The sequence below is a fragment of the Liolophura sinensis genome, chromosome 1 (genome assembly GCF_032854445.1).
Source record: "Liolophura sinensis isolate JHLJ2023 chromosome 1, CUHK_Ljap_v2, whole genome shotgun sequence".
NCBI classification, from domain to species: Eukaryota; Metazoa; Mollusca; class Polyplacophora; order Chitonida; family Chitonidae; genus Liolophura; species Liolophura sinensis.
The window spans coordinates 90742560-90759520 of record NC_088295.1 but is presented as its reverse complement, the minus strand read 5'-3'; the positions used below and the strand labels follow the sequence as shown (position 1 = coordinate 90759520).

The 16961-nt window shown below is 42.5% G+C and overlaps 2 protein-coding genes across 2 annotated transcripts in view; one reads left to right on the top strand and one right to left on the bottom strand.

Moving 5' to 3' along the window:
• LOC135481998 (uncharacterized) overlaps nucleotides 1-3674 on the top strand; it is a 28539-nt gene extending 24865 nt beyond the window's left edge. Inside the window, 4 exon segments of the mRNA XM_064761805.1 lie at nucleotides 527-718; nucleotides 964-1253; nucleotides 1478-2229; nucleotides 2531-3674. Coding sequence (XP_064617875.1) covers nucleotides 527-718; nucleotides 964-1253; nucleotides 1478-2229; nucleotides 2531-2871 — 1575 coding nt within the window. The 3' untranslated portion in view covers nucleotides 2872-3674.
• A 2247-nt stretch (nucleotides 3675-5921) lies between these two features.
• LOC135481165 (ubiquitin-ribosomal protein eL40 fusion protein) lies at nucleotides 5922-15644 on the bottom strand. The gene is made up of 4 exons (XM_064761047.1): nucleotides 15525-15644; nucleotides 11328-11414; nucleotides 6404-6506; nucleotides 5922-6080 (listed from the first exon to the last, which is right to left on the bottom strand). The coding sequence occupies exons 1-4, from the start codon at nucleotides 15625-15627 to the stop codon at nucleotides 5987-5989; spliced, it is 387 nt and encodes a 128-aa protein (XP_064617117.1). The 5' UTR covers nucleotides 15628-15644; the 3' UTR covers nucleotides 5922-5986.
• Between the last annotated feature and the right edge of the window lie 1317 nt (nucleotides 15645-16961).

Genomic DNA, 16961 nt, shown 5'->3' with positions numbered 1-16961 from the left:
GTTTCATTCTGTGTAAGTTTGGAATAAGCTGTGTTGATGCTGTTCTTAATGGTGTCCTCCTGATCAAATGTTGAAAGAAATGCAGAATCTAGAGAACTAATTTGAGAATGGTAATCATACTTTACGACAGTGTTGTAGTGGGAAACCTTTCCCGTCCAAAACAATTCACTGGTAATTTCTTGTTTATCCCTGCTTTTAAGATAACCTTTTGTGGGATAGGCCTAACTGGTGACATGTAACTCGTGTATTTAAGAAATTCTACCAGTTAGCTCAGCTTGGGTTCGAGTCGCCACTTCACCGGAATAGGTTCCCCATGACACCAGTGTCCCCAAGCTGACCTTATGGTTGACTGGATGTACACGATACATTTCCACAAGTGATCCTTTTCTTTTCGTGTTTTCACCTTACCTCTTATAAGGACTTTTTAATTGCATGTGTTAGCCGGCCGAAAGTTGTAGCAATGGTTGTGAGCTTCCAGGTGCTGACATGTTTAACCTAGCAACCAATTTCTGCATCTGGGCTGTAGGAGGGAAGCAGAAGGCCATCCGTGGAGATAGAGGCTGACCGAGTGGGCACATTCGTTGTCACCCTGGCGCCAAAGAAGGAATTGTTTGAGATTCCGTCCCAAGGCTGTTTGTATAATGCAAGGATAAGCCGTTATATCAGCGTCAGGTTCCCAAAGAAAGCTGTGGACTCGGACATGACTTGCTGCCTACAGGTAATTTAGGGAGAGGAGAAATCCTAACTATAACCGTGCTCGACCATGCTTTACTTAAAATGCTTTCTTACATTTAATACCTACAGTATTACACAAATAGATAAAGGTCTGGTTCACGATTTGGCAGGAAACACGAATTTTTCAGTGAAGATTCTCTGTCATTTCATGTTCCTCACATACTTTGAATGGTGTCCGTGAAACATTCTACAGTGTATTGATGGCCTAACACGGTTAACTGTTCACAGATTAACACCATTCCACCAGAGAAAATAACCTTAGCCAAAGAACAGCGCCCTTTGCAGTGTGGTGATCTTGAGAAGGTGTCAGAGTTCATCGACGTCCTACCAGACGAACCCCGCACCTTCCGGCGGGCGGCCTCTATCAAGCTCCCTCTACCGGGAGGATTGGACAGCGAAAACGATGACACATCCGATGTGGCAGTTTTACAGAAGAATGGCAATTCATGGGAAATCCTCGACACCAACTACAGATTCACCAAAACTACTGTTACGTTTGACGTCAAACATATATCTAGGTAAGAAGCCGCAACCATGTCAGATGCATTCAGGGAATAAGCTGTAGGTGGTAAAATACTTTTCTCTTTACCCCCTATAAAAATTTATGTTTTCCATTGGCATCTGTTGTGAATTATATTATGTGGCATAAACGTGCGGCTTGTGGAAGGTGGAACCTTGTGTTATACCAAATGCTGTCTGGGGCATTACCCAATCATATAGTAAACATTTCTTTCTTTTTCAGATTTTGTGTAGCACAAGCCAAACCAGGGCGTCATTTAAAACTGAAAGAAGCCATAACGGTGCTAGAAGAAAGGACGAATAAACTGAAAGGCGAAATCATGGTGTTTCTGTCACAAGAGAAAAAGTGCTGGATGTTAATAGTTGAGGTAGTTCCTGAGGACGAGGCTGGAGAGCGATCGGACTTCCGGAAAACAAAAGGATTTCGCAGATTACAGAAGGAAATCATTGCAAAACCGGAACCGGAAGTGTTTCGTTTTTCCCGGCGGTCAGCTGCCAAACAAGTGAAGGCGAAGGAACCCGAGCCACTGATTATTCACGACGGGATGAGATGGACGGTAGAGGTGAAAGAGGACTTACGGGTGGCCGGAGACAGTGACATGACCGAGGACTCTACTGTCCAGTACTTTGAGGGATTGCGGGAGAGCTACAGACGCTTCAAGGTAGAACCAACCACAGATGAAGAGCGGGAACTTTCTGGACTTGTCTCTATTGTTCCTGTTGATCCTAAGTTCAGAGACAATGCTTCTTTCCAATTCAAAATATCCATAGACGAAAACGACGTCAAAGAATATTTCAAACCAGATTACATTCCTCCTCCCACCCCCGTTAAAGTGGAGATAGATCCTGGTATTGTTCCTATCCCGGAGGAGGTCAGTACAACTAAGACCTCAGAGCCAGCCGCGCCCAAATTCAAACCTCTACCTAAAGACGTCATGGACAGACTCACCCGATCTAACAAACGACCCGTCATATGTAAGTATAAAACACATTCAGATTTACTGTTGGCAGTACATACCGGCATGTATCCAGTAGGAAACCATTTAATGCATGCCTTAACCCTATAAAAATATTTAAATACCCTGATATTACAGTTGTACCTGAACACAGTGTAACAAAGCAGCATTTGGTAGTGTGACATCAGACCACGGCTCTGCATGATTCACTGTGGTATGCGGACATGTGCGTGAATGATCCTATCTGTATAAACATTGCCGTCATCCTAATTCTATGTCAAGCGTTTCATGTCCGCTAACGTATCTGCGTTTTGTTACAGTGGAGAAGGAGTCCAAGGTGTTGACAGGTAAGAGCTTGATGGCCTTAGCTAAGGTCGTCCAGGAGGGGCTAACCCTGGCAGTACACCTGGATCTCCCAGACAGCACCATCACAGGTATCGGCTTTGACGCGCTGTCTAACGGCCATGGCATGGTGGACGTCACCTACAAAATCCTGCTGCACTGGAAACGCCAACTGAAGGACAAAAAAGACGCGGCAGTGGAGCAACTGTGCCTGGCACTAAGAGACATGGGTCGCCAAGGTGCGGCCATGGCAGTACTAGAGAGGCACCGAGATAACAAAGAACTGGACATGTCCTGCTTCGAAATCACATCCGTGTAGATCTATAACCTTACCTCTAATTAGCAATAAACAAACATCTTGGCATATGAATATTTTGACATTACAACACGCTGTGCTATTAACTGTACACAGAACATTTGACAACTGACCCAACCTGTGCGTGTATGGAATTGTAAGTGCAATGACGGCATACAATTTAGCTATGTCGTGACTTTTATGGCGCGTTGTTGTGGTAACGATGTTAAAATAATGAAAGTATGTTTACATATTTGTTTCTGGAAAAGTTTTTTATTTTTGTAAATATCATTGTGCAGTTGGCCTTATAACTGATCCGTCCCGTAATTTTTGTGGATCGTAGTACTGCTGATGAATCAACGACTTATCCCCAGATAGCTTGTAGTTTGAAATCTGTCCATTCCCTAAGAGTTCTGGATATGTACAAAGCCATTAAATATTTATATCACAGAATGCATGAGTGAATATTGTCTTTTCCGAGCCAGTATTACAGGATGTAAAATACAAGTTTGACAAGTAGCAGTACAACCATAGAAACCCCTGTACAGAGACGCAGAACAATGGTCATAAAGGGAAGTAACCCAGTGTGCTGTTTTTACGCCTGGGTAATGCGGAGAGTGGACAGCTGTAAAGAACTGAGATAACTTAATATATACAGCTTGTAGTTGCAATAACTATCGCTGCAATCTTACTGTACATAGCCCAGTTCTGGCAAGGATGTTTATGACTACATGCGTAAAGAATTTTTTAATTTGGTAATTATCTCTTGTTTTTGCTGCTGTGTTGGCATAATAGTTTATTTTTTGTCTATAAATAAATGACTTGAATCCACGTGTTTATGAAGTTTTCTGTTGGAACACAATCTAGACATTTCACCATGACCATAAATGTAAGCCTCAGTTCCATCTCGTGCTTGGGGTTTAACGTCGTACTTAACAGTTTTTCAGTCATATGACGACAAAGGAATCCCTAGAATGCATGTAATGTGCCTCCTTGTTGCAGGACGCATTTCCACCGCTCTTTTATCTAGAGCTGCTTCACCGAAACGCCTTACCGTAGGTAAGTAATCCGCGTTGCCCGAGCCAATATACTGATAAGAGTCAACCAGTAGTTGCACTATCCCCTTCGTGCTGAACGCCAAGCGAGGAAGCTACAACTTCCTCTTTTGAAGTCTTAGGTGAGACTCGACCCAGGATCTACCGTTCCCGAAGCGGACGCTCCACCAACTGTGCTAGCGGGGCCGGTCCTACACATTTTAAAGTAAGAATTATAGACCCTATAATACCAGCAATGTAATCGATGTTCAAATTATACTATCCCAGACCGACAGAGCTATGTTCAAATGTATGTTTTGAACAGATGTTGGTTCTTCACCCTTGTTAGTTGCCTAGCCGTCGCATATCCGTGTCTAGTACACCCATATGGCACCCGCAGAAAAGAAAACTCCGGCATTAATCGTTTGTTTTATTCGTGTTTTTCATCTCGCTTGAACTGTGTTAAAAATATTTCACGTGTGAGTGAGCGAGTCAGTGCTTATGGTTTAACGTCGTACTTCACAATTTTTCAGTTATTTGATGACGAAGAGTCCTTAGAGTGCACGCAATGTTCCGCCTTGTTGCAGGATGGATTTCCAACGCTCTTTTATCTGGTGCTGCTTCACTGAGACGACTTGCCAAAGGCAAGTAAGCCGCTCCGCCCGAGCAATTAAGTGTGACCCGATCCAGGATTGGACGGTGCAGAACTCTTGAGACAGAGTACCGTGTGTTCCTAAATACCCAACAAACCTGCTGATCCAGTGTAAAGGAATTGACGGTGTGCAATTCTGGACAAAAACCGTACGTTCCACTGTATCTTTAGAACCCAGACATAGCCTTATCTCGACCGTACAATTCTCCTCGTCCAGTGTAGAGTATGTGTGTTTATATGTATGCCTGGGTTTTACGCCGTACTCGTCATATGGCGAGACACCACATTCGGTGTGTGTGTATATATACTGAGTCTTCTTCTGGCATTCTGCCACTGTATCATGTATCCAGCATCATGCCTGAGACACCAGACAAAACACATCACCCCGTCAGATTACATATTTTGACACCAGGCCAACCCGTCCTGTTTCTTTGCTCTAATCATTCAGCGCTGAGCGCCAAGCAAGGTAGCAACAAGTACCATTTTTACAATCTTTGGTGATCCACAGCACAGAAAACTGTTGTACCACAAGATATAAATCGATGTCTTCTTATACCCAACGGTAAGAAAAAAAAATTCTGACACTAAAACATGTACATTCCTTATCTCTGAAAGGGCTGAACGACAACCAGTAACCCAATTTCTGACAGATTATTTCAACCAGCACTGCGCTAGTTTCCAATGAATACAGCCTTTAGCTTCAGCTGGTTTTATCGTCTGCTTCAGACACTGCCTGCCAACACCAGTGCTCACAGGAAACCAACGTTTCGGTTCATGTTACACACGGCTGAGATCACGAATCTTGTTCTCAGTTCAGCATATTCCTGTGAAGTCACAAAATCTTTGTTTGGTGCTTTATTTCACCATCCTGAATTAATTCGTTAAATCTGGGCATAAAAAACAAATGATTCTCACCATTTACAGCATGCTCAGAAAGCTGGTGACCTACGAGACCTCGCAAGAAAATCTCATCATTATGGCCATACCAGGACCACTGACACTAAGCCCTCATTATCTACCCTAACGAAGTCCTGGGTAAACGTTGACAACACAAACTGTAACCTCAGGATTCAGACAACAATCAAAAGTAATTCCTCTTGTCCCTCTCGGACAATGTAGACTCTTTCTAACTAAAGCTTTCATACTTCCTGTATCTATGCCGCTAATGAATTGGTTGTTACATCCTTACTTCAGGAAATCTGCACCACTACATGTACTTTTTTCAACAAATTGTTGTAAAACTACAAACGGGTGCAAAGCAGTATGCTGACGAATATCCTAAATTGATGCAAATGCTGCCATTAGAACGTATATACACAAAGTTATCTCCCCTCCTGCATGTTCCCACCTCCGAACTGATCCATTTGAAACAGAAACAACCAACCATCTACAATTCAGCATGTCCCTTTATTTGCACTGCCACACAAATAAGGATATGGGATATCCTCAGCGTCTACTTCAGCTTCTTCTTGGGGCGGAGATTGTTCGTGTGGCCACACTTCCTCTTACGGCAGTTTGTGGCACGTGGATGCAGCCTAGCGTAGCATCTGTTTCAAGGAATATTAAAGTGGGATCAGAATTCAGAGGTATTCCAGTAATACGTACGTTTGTAAAGACATACATCATACTATCCATACACCAAGGTGAATATTATTTCATAGGTTCACTAAAATATATTCACTTACACATATATTTGTCAGAACACTTAAGAGACTTGTTTAATTTGATATAAAGAGCAATTTGCATGCGTTGACGTCATCCTTTCATTCACCTCTCATCCCTGTCTAGTTAACATACCAAGTCCTTTCAAAATCACACACCATGATCATGCATATTTATGTTGACAGTGCACATAATAGAAAACGCTTACTTTCTGCAGATCATCTTCTCACAGTTGTACTTCTGGGCCAACATTCTTAAACTGGGTTCAATAATTCCCCCACGCAGACGCAACACCAGGTGAAGGGTAGACTCTGTAACAAGAGGCAAACATCATGCCATCAATTTTATGTGGGCTTTAATGATGAACTCAAGAGGTTTTTATTTATGTGGTAAGTGTTATGTTTCTGAGGAACGACGAGCAACAGTTAATTCTTGAAACAGAATCAACAAGGCGCTGTTGTGAGTTGTTTCTCCTACTTGATCATGTTTATAGTAATGTAACAACTATCGATTCTTTTTCAAGAATTGCACTGGGTCATTCAAACAAATAATAAACAAACGTTACATCACAATTAGTGTCAATGAATGCCGTTTCGTGCCTGCTGAAACAAGCCACATTATTTGCATAGTGGAATATAATACGTATCATGGTTAATCTTTTGTGATGATGTTACAAGAAATTTTAGTTCAACAGTTACAGCTTTTAGCCACTGGGAGTCCAGTTGGCTGTACTCTATATAGATTACTACTTCATGTGTAAGATTATGGACAGCGACTCCGTCTATTATTAGTTATGTGGGAAAGTAAGAATTGATCGAAGCTGCCTTTTCTCACACTAGCAGCATGAGGTGTATTTGAAATGAAGGCGAAGAACGAAATGGTTAGAAAATGAATTCCACATTGATCAGGAGCGAATGGACCCTTCACATGTAACATTCTTATGATCAGTTAGACCAAGCATTGACGTCACAACAAATGTTTAAATTCGTCTGAAAAAGGAAGGTTGCATGGCCTTCCCAGATAGTTCAGTGAGATACTGAAATGTTTTAAGGCCAGGTGTTCATGAGTTTGAATCCATCCCTAGCATAAACTAATCGAAGGCAGACTCAGATGGTACAGGTCATCACCCATCACCACTCAAACAACTAACTCGCAAGCGTGGATTCCTGAAAAATAATCAACTGCGCAGACAATAGCATGGCGTCACAGCAAATGCTTAAGTGTGAAGAAAACCAAACCGCCTACTACCAACCAAACAGAAGAGACAACAGTTCCCACATATGATGTACAGAAGCTAAGTGACCTAATGTCAACCATACAGTAGACAACATTTCCCACATGTGATGTACAGAAGCTAAGAGACCTACTGTCAACCATACAGTAGACAACATTTCCCACATGACGTACAGATGCTAAGTGACCTACTGTCAACAGTACAGTAGACAACATTTCCCACATGACGTACAGATGCTAAGTGACCTACTGTCAACAGTACAGTAGACAACATTTCCCATATACGATGTACAGAAGCTAAGTGACCTACTGTCAACCATACAGTAGACAACATTTCCCATATACGATGTACAGAAGCTAAGTGACCTACTGTGAACCATACAGTAGACAACATTTCCCACATATGATGTACAGAAGCTAAGTGACCTACTGTCAACAGTACAGTAGACAACATTTCCCACATATGATGTACAGAAGCTAAGTGACCTACTGTCAACCATACAGTAGACAACATTTCCCACATATGATGTACAGAAGCTAAGTGACCTACTGTCAACCATACAGCAAGGACAACATTTCCCACATATGATGTACAGAAGCTAAGTGACCTACTGTCAACCATACAGTAGACATTTCCCACACGACGTACAGATGCTAAGTGACCTACTGTCAACAGTACAGAAGACAACATTTCCCATATACGATGTACAGAAGCTAAGTGACCTACTGTCAACCGTACAGTGGACACCATTTCCCACATATGATGTACAGAAGCTAAGAGACCTACTGTCAACCGTACAGTAGACAACATTTCCCATATAGGATGTACAGAAGCTAAGTGACCTACTGTCAACCATACAGTAGACAACATTTCCCACATGTGATGTACAGAAGCTAAGTGACCTACTGTCAACCATACAGCAAAGACAACATTTCCCACATGTGATGTACAGAAGCTAAGAGACCTACTGTCAACCATACAGTAGACACCATTTCCCACATATGATGTACAGAAGCTAAGTGACCTACTGTCAACCGTACAGTAGACAACATTTCCCACATATGATGTACAGAAGCTAAGTGACCTACTGTCAACTGTACAGTAGACAACATTTCCCACATATGATGTACAGAAGCTAAGTGACCTACTGTCAACAGTACAGCAGACAACATTTCCCACATGACGTACAGATGCTAAGTGAGCTACTGTCAACAGTACAGCAGACAACATTTCCCACATATGATGTACAGAAGCTAAGAGGCCTACTGTCAACCATACAGTAGACACCATTTCCCACATATGATGTACAGAAACTAAGAGACCTACTGTCAACCATACAGTAGACACCATTTCCCACATATGATGTACAGAAGCTAAGAGACCTACTGTCAACCATACAGCAAAGACAACATTTCCTACATATGATGTACAGAAGCTAAGAGACCTACTGTCAACCGTACAGCAGACAACATTTCCCACATATGATGTACAGAACCTAAGTGACCTACTGTCAACCATACAGTAGACACCATTTCCCACATGTGATGTACAGAAGCTAAGAGACCTACTGTCAACCATACAGTAGACACCATTTCCCACATATGATGTACAGAAGCTAAGAGACCTACTGTCAACCATACAGTAGACACCATTTCCCACATATGATGTACAGAAGCTAAGAGACCTACTGTCAACCATACAGTAGACAACATTTCCCACATATGATGTACAGAAGTTAAGTGACCTACTGTCAACCATACAGCAAAGACAACATTTCCCACATGTGATGTACAGAAGCTAAGAGACCTACTGTCAACCATACAGTAGACACCATTTCCCACATATGATGTACAGAAGCTAAGAGAATTACTGTCAACTATACAGTAGACACCATTTCCCACATATGATGTACAGAAGCTAAGAGACCTACTGTTAACAGTACAGCAGACAACATTTCCCACATATGATGTACAGAAGCTAAGTGACCTACTGTCAACCATACAGTGGACACCACTTCCCACATATGATGTACAGAAGTTAAGAGACCTACTGTCAACCATACAGTAGACACCATTTCCTACATATGATGTACAGAAGCTAAGAGACCTACTGTCAACCATATAGCAAAGACAACATTTCCCACATGTGATGTACAGAAGCTAAGAGACCTACTGTCAACCATACAGTAGACAACATTTCCCACATATGATGTACAGAAGCCAAGTGACCTACTGTCAACCATACAGTAGACAACATTTCCCACATATGATGTACAGAAGCTAAGTGACCTACTGTCAACCATACAGCAAAGACAACATTTCCCACATGTGATGTACAGAAGCTAAGAGACCTACTGTCAACCATACAGTAGACACCATTTCGCACATATGATGTACAGAAGCTAAGAGAATTACTGTCAACTATACAGTAGACACCATTTCCCACATATGATGTACAGAAGCTAAGAGACCTACTGTCAACAGTACAGCAGACAACATTTCCCACATATGATGTACAGAAGCTAAGTGACCTACTGTCAACCATACAGTGGACACCACTTCCCACATATGATGTACAGAAGTTAAGAGACCTACTGTCAACCATACAGTAGACACCATTTCCTACATATGATGTACAGAAGCTAAGAGACCTACTGTCAACCATATAGCAAAGACAACATTTCCCACATGTGATGTACAGAAGCTAAGAGACCTACTGTCAACCATACAGTAGACAACATTTCCCACATATGATGTACAGAAGCCAAGTGACCTACTGTCAACCATACAGTAGACACACCATTTCCCACATATGATGTACAGAAGCTAAGAGACCTACTGTCAACTATACAGTAGACACCATTTCCCACATATGATGTACAGAAGCTAAGAGACCTACTGTCAACCATACAGCAAAGACAACATTTCCTACATATGATGTACAGAAGCTAAGAGACCTACTGTCAAACGTACAGCAGACAACATTTCCCACATATGATGAAGCTAAGTGACCTACTGTCAACCATACAGTAGACACCATTTCCCACATATGATGTACAGAAACTAAGAGACCTAATGTCAACCATACAGTAGACAACATTTCCCACATATGATGTACAGAAGCTAAGTGACCTACTGTCAACCATACAGTAGAGACATCATTTCCCACATGACGCACAGAAGCTAAGTTTTTTTTTTTTTTTTTTTTTTTTTTGATTGGTGTTTTACGCCGTACTCAAGAATATTTCACTTATACGACGGCGGCCAGCATTATGGTGGGTGGAAACCGGGCAGAGCTCGGGGGAAACCCACGACCATCCGCAGGTTGCTGACAGACCTTCTCACGTACGGCCGGAGAGGAAGCCAGCATGAGCTGGACTTGAACTCACAGCGACCGCATTGGTGAGAGACTCCTGGGTCATTACGCTGCGCTAGCGCTTTAACCGACTGAGCCACGGAGGCCCCCACAGAAGCTAAGTGACCTACTGTCAACCATACAGCAAAGACATTTCCCACATATGATGTACAGAAGCTAAGAGACCTACTGTCAACCGTAAAGCAGACAACATTTCCCAAATATGATGTACAAGAGCTAAGTGACCTCTCAGAAACGTCTTGTAAGACCAGTTAACAGCCACATTAGCACCGTGAACCACTACCTGCGACAAAAGCTCTGAGAACATGGGAGCTAAAGAATTTCAGGTGATGTATTCATCTGCAGCTGGGATTGCACCAACCAAAACCACTGAGACATTGGTCACTCCATGACGGTCAAGCTGTCTCAATGCAGTGTTGTATAAAATGACATACATGCATACATGTCTTAATTATTAGTTGTGAAAACTCATTATTAACATAACCAGAATGTTGACAGCTGTTAACACTGCCTGTCATCCTACCTTTCTGAATGTTGTAGTCTGACAGTGTTCTGCCATCCTCCAGCTGCTTGCCTGCAAAGATCAACCTCTGCTGATCTGGGGGAATACCTGGATAAACAGATAAGAGTGTGTGATGAGAGTCAAGTGCATTGGTCTGGGGGAATACCTGGACAAACAAGTGGAGTGTGTGATGCAAGTCATGTGTGTTAGTCAGGGGGAATACCTGGATGAACAGGCAAGAGTGCGTGATGAGAGTCAAGTGTGCTGGACAGGGGGTATACCTGTATCAACAGACAAGGAAGTGTGATGAGAGTCAGATGTGCTGGTCAGGGGGAATACCTGGATGAACAGGCAAGAGTGTGTGATGAAAGTCATGTGTGTTAGTCAGGAGGTATGCCTGTACCAATAGACAAGGAAGTGTGATGAGTCGTGTGTTGGTCAGGAGGGATACCTGGGCAAACAAGTGAAGTGTGTGATGCGAGTCATGTGTGTTGGTCAAGGGGAATACCTGGATGAACAGGCAAGAGTGTGTGATGAGAGTCGTGTGTGCTGGATAGGGGGTATGCCTGTACCAACAGACAAGGAAGTGTGATGAGAGTCATGTGTGCTGGTCAGGAGGAATACCTGGATAAACAAGCAAGAGAGTGTGATGCTGGTCATGTGTGTTGGTCAGGGGGAATAACTGGAAAAACAGGCTAGATTGAGTCGCGAGTGTGCTGGACAAGGGGAATGAATGAGCAGGCAAGGAAGTGTGATGTCAGTAAAGTTTACAAATAAGGGGGGGGATACCTGGACAGACATACAGAGTGTGATGAATCTTGACAGACAAGGGTATGTGATGAGGGCATACCTGGACAGACATACAGAGTGTGATGAATCTTGACAGACAAGGGTATGTGACGAGGGGATACCTGGACAGACATACAGAGTGTGATAAATCTTGACAAACAAGGGTATGTGATGAGGGGATACCTGGACAGACATACAGAGTGTGATAAATCTTGACAGACAAGGGTATGTGATGAGGGGATACCTGGACAGACATACAGAGTGTGATAAATCTTGACAGACAAGGGTATGTGATGAGGGGATACCTGGACAGACATACAGAGTGTGATGAATCTTGACAAACAAGGGTATGTGATGAGGGCATACCTCCTGGACAGACATACAGAGTGTGATAAATCTTGACAGACAAGGGTATGTGATGAGGGAATACCTGGACAGACATACAGAGTGTGATAAATCTTGACAGACAAGGGTATGTGATGAGGGAATACCTGGATAAATAGACAACAATTAGTAAAGGGAGTTAAAATAAAACACAATACAGCAATGTACATTTGTTTTTTTGTATGACAACTGGAGGGGGAGATACAACAGCACTTACAAACAGGAAAAATAAAAATCCAATAACAATGGACAAAATCAACAACAACTCCAAGAATCCCTCAACGGCATTTAACCCAAAATGACGTATGTTTTAATGCCTGCTTCGCACTGAGTAAATACTGAAGCCCCTAGATGGTTATCTAAATGTTGTTTGCTCCACAACTGTTAAGATACAATCCTCCAAGACTGAATATAAAATTATTTTCAGATGAAGAAACTTGCGGCTACATTATTTTATTCTACGTGTTTCAACCAGACATTTTTTCCCCATACTTTGTCACAATGAATAAATCACGTACAAATGAAAATTAATGTTAAGAGCAAATTAATTAATAATAAAACATGAAAATCAATTATAAACTTGGAAATTTGCCTTCACACAGACTACCATGACATTGGACTTCAGATGTTCAATTAAAGACAAATTAAGACAAATAGAACATGCAGACAAATGAAAGTGCATAGCAGAGTAAACAAGTCTGTCAATTCAGGATGAAGAAATGCCGTAATGTGATGTGTAGGAATCTGTACAACCTGTCTCTATTCCCCTCACCACCCCTAAAAGTGTTCTGCATCCCTGAACACCTCCCACCCCCTCTCCACCCTTATTTCAGCTTGTACATGAAGGAAGACAGAGTACATCAGACGTTTTGCTATCAGATGGGGGTGGGGGGCTATTATTATACCCTGGTCACATTATTCTGCCTCTGTGGAGATCTGAGAGGTGGGCCTGGGGGAGAAATTAGCACACCGGCGAGTACCTCATTATCAGCACTTTGAGGCAATCGCCACAACCGCCTAGTTAAACACACTGCTCAACATTAACATAACCCCTCACATCCCGTATCTGTCCAGGCAATTTCCAAGGATATTGGCCCGTTTGATTTTATAAGGCAATATCCAGTTGGAATTATAGCCCTGCAGAAAACCATACGACAACAGGTGGTCTGACTGAGCATCCCTCTACACTGTCAGTCGAGGCTATAAAGTGCTTGATAACACCCGCTTCATCTACCAATAACTCGAGCACAACTGTAGCAGAAGGCTGCCTTGTTACCATGCTACACAACAAAAAGATGAACACATGTCTCGTGACAAAATAATCAGAAATTTTTATTTTATCCAAACAGCGCTCTCAGCAAAGCAATGCCGCTTATATCTTAATTGCTTGAACTGTTTCCTCAGTGTCACAAACCTGCAGTTCTGCCCTACTGTGCTGTAAAATTGCTGTCGGAGAGTAGCCATAATAAAGGCATTTGAAGGTATTAGTTTCTTGGCTTACCACCCGCTGAAGGCATTAACTCAATGTTACCCTAGTGGTAAATTACATGAAATTGTTTAATGCCAATATACACAGGAGGAAATTAATTCTAGGGTAAAAGAGATAGGTAGTGGAGAGGACAGTGGCCAGACTCCATTTGCAAGGAAATCTTATTGCGTATTTGTTGGTGGGAATGAGTTCAGGGCTGGCAGTAAGGAGGTAATACCCAAAGTTAATTAACACAGAGTGGCAAATTCAATTGCGCCTTTTCTTGATCCAGCCCTAGTGAGATGCCCAGAATACTCCCTGGGGTGATCCCCCCTCACACATTCCCGCCCAACAATAGCTGTGCCGATTGCAGCATCTATACTACAGCTTAATCTCATATGTGGTCGAACAGGTCGCCTACAGCCTCATCCACACCTTCAGTCGCTGCTAATTGTTGTAAACCTTAATACAGCAGAAATTCAAGCCACCCTCACCCTAAGTTGACTGCCTTCCGCTATACCAAGATGTGCAAGACTGAATCAAGCAGAAAATATCTGCAACATGCTGAACTCTAAAAATCAATAGACAATCTTGTCAATGGTCCACATTTCCACAACTTTTACTCCATCTTCCCTCCTCTGCTACTTTATGGCCTCTTCACTACAGGATGTCACTTATAAGAAATCTTCACAGCACATACTTTTTGGAATGAAAAAGGAAGATTTTTTGTTGCTCTGTCTTTTCAAGTTCCCTATAACTCATTCAGTAATATAGAGGACACGGCCAGAGAAATGCCTTTGAAGCTGACACAATACAAGCAGGAACTCTTATCATCAAGGATCTCCCATTCTGAAGAGAATATCGACCAGGGCGGAAAATGGTTTCATTCGTTTCAGTTAAGTTAGTTAGCACAAAACCCAATGGCAGGAAACTAATGATGGCCAGGACACCTCCAAAAAATAGAAGGGAAGACACTATGGTTATCGGTGGCTTAGGTGTAGGGAATGATCGCGACTGACAATCCTGGGACAAAACCAAATGATTTTGATAATATGCTTGCAGGGAATGTCATCACACTTCCCAGACACAATCAATGTCGTGTCTGGAAAGTTAGCAAATTTTGGCCATCATGTCTTACAATTTTTGAACTCGACAACAAAGACATCTATAAATAGATAAATCCCTGACTTCTATGATAGCTTCTCGGGGTCTCAGGTACCGGTATAAACCATCCTCAACATGCAACTGTGATGAACTATTGAGAGCTTCAGGGGCAAGAACCACAACGGCTCTCATATACATGTATATATGTGTGGGTATTCTATCCAACTCTTAACACACCCATGTGATTCTGAATGCGGCACATGAACTTTACATACACCTGTGCCAAATTCCCACAAAGCAAAGTTTTACTCGATTTAACATCTTCAAAAAGTAAATGTGTGAAAAATCGCAGTGTTGAGCACTGATCATTGACTTACTGATGTAAGCTCATGTAATAACATGCCTACATCAATCTACCCCACCCACCCTCACATTGTGACGGGCAAATCTTCAGACTGGTGACAGTCACTTACCCTCCTTATCCTGGATCTTAGCCTTGACATTCTCAATGGTGTCGGAGGCTTCCACCTCGAGGGTGATGGTTTTACCCGTCAACGTCTTCACAAAGATCTGCATTGTGGCTCTGTCTCACTATGCCTGGAAATAACAGGTGCAAAGAAAGGAGTTAAATAAAACCAGCAAGGAATGAAACAAAGGATGAAACTTATACTTCATAACCATTTATGCACCACGATCACGGCAATTACTTCCTTGCCAGAACAAGATGTCAAAATCAAACGCCATGCAATTTGTTTGCCCGGTCTGGGGTGTCACAATGCATTTACGTATTCACTCCACGAAGCAGCAGCTAATAACACCAAACTACTACGCAAGACATCATTTTACAATGATCTAGCTACATGTATGCTCTCACATGGTGTTGTGATTCAGGTCTGTACCAATTACTGACCACCATTTACGAGCCGTGTAATATTCAACAACATATCAAAGATTACATCAGACAGTAGCATACTGTCTACCCAAACTACATTCACCTTCCCACCTTAACAAATATAATCAGTGAAAGATTCCTTAAGGATGTCAATGGTTTATTGGAACTAAACAGTGCCACTAAAGTAAGTTCCCCCCAAAATGTTGTTTGATATCGCCCTTGATATGTACCAAATCGCAATGAAATTTTGCACACACCATCCACGCGGACGTGGTTTATCACGGATTAACGTGCTGGTGCAGTTGTGCACTAAATGGGCATGCACAAACTGAAAATCGGTCGATTCTGAAAATTTCACAAAAGGAGTCAACCAGATTTTTCACCGCCAAATTTTGATTTCATCAGAGATTTCGTGTTACCAGTCCTGAAATATTCGTGCGGGTGGGCATTAAGGACATGACACACACCACAAGAAATTCATGCGGTCAAACACGACCTGCATCAGATCTGAGATGGTCAGTAAAAGGTTCTCGGACCTGAATCGCCCACATTACCGTCCACAAGTCTTGGACAATCAATGTTGCATGTTTTGTGACTGTGGTATACCATGCCTCGATTATGCAATACGGACAGGGCGTTTGCAATTGGCCTTGTGGAGGCTAACACCCCTGTAAAACAGGTTTCACGTCGAATGGGGGTGACACCAAACACTATTCAGAAATTGCGGTGAAGTTTCTCACATTAGGAGATGTCATGGACCTGCCAAGAAGTGGAAGGCCCAGGGCCACAAAGAGTGAGTGAGTGCTTGGGGTTTAACGTCGTACTCAACAATTTTTCAGTCACATGACGACGAAGGAATCCTTGTGCCTCCTTGTTGCAGGACGGATTTCCACCGCTCTTTTATTTAGTGCTGCTTCACTGAGACGACTTACCGAAGGCAAGTGAGCCATCCCGCCCGAGCCATTATACTGATACGGGTCAACCAGTCATTGCACTATCCCCTTCATGCTGAACGCCA

Bases quoted from the DNA above. Each gene is read 5' to 3' on its own strand.
- LOC135481165 (XM_064761047.1), bottom strand. From the start codon at position 15,627: ATGCAGATCTTTGTGAAGACGTTGACGGGTAAAACCATCACCCTCGAG. The intron at 6,507-11,327 runs GTAGGATGACAG...CTCTTGTTACAG, and splicing joins AGACTACAACATTCAGAAAG to AGTCTACCCTTCACCTGGTG. The intron at 6,081-6,403 runs GTAAGCGTTTTC...TCCTTGAAACAG, and splicing joins GAGAAGATGATCTGCAGAAA to ATGCTACGCTAGGCTGCATC.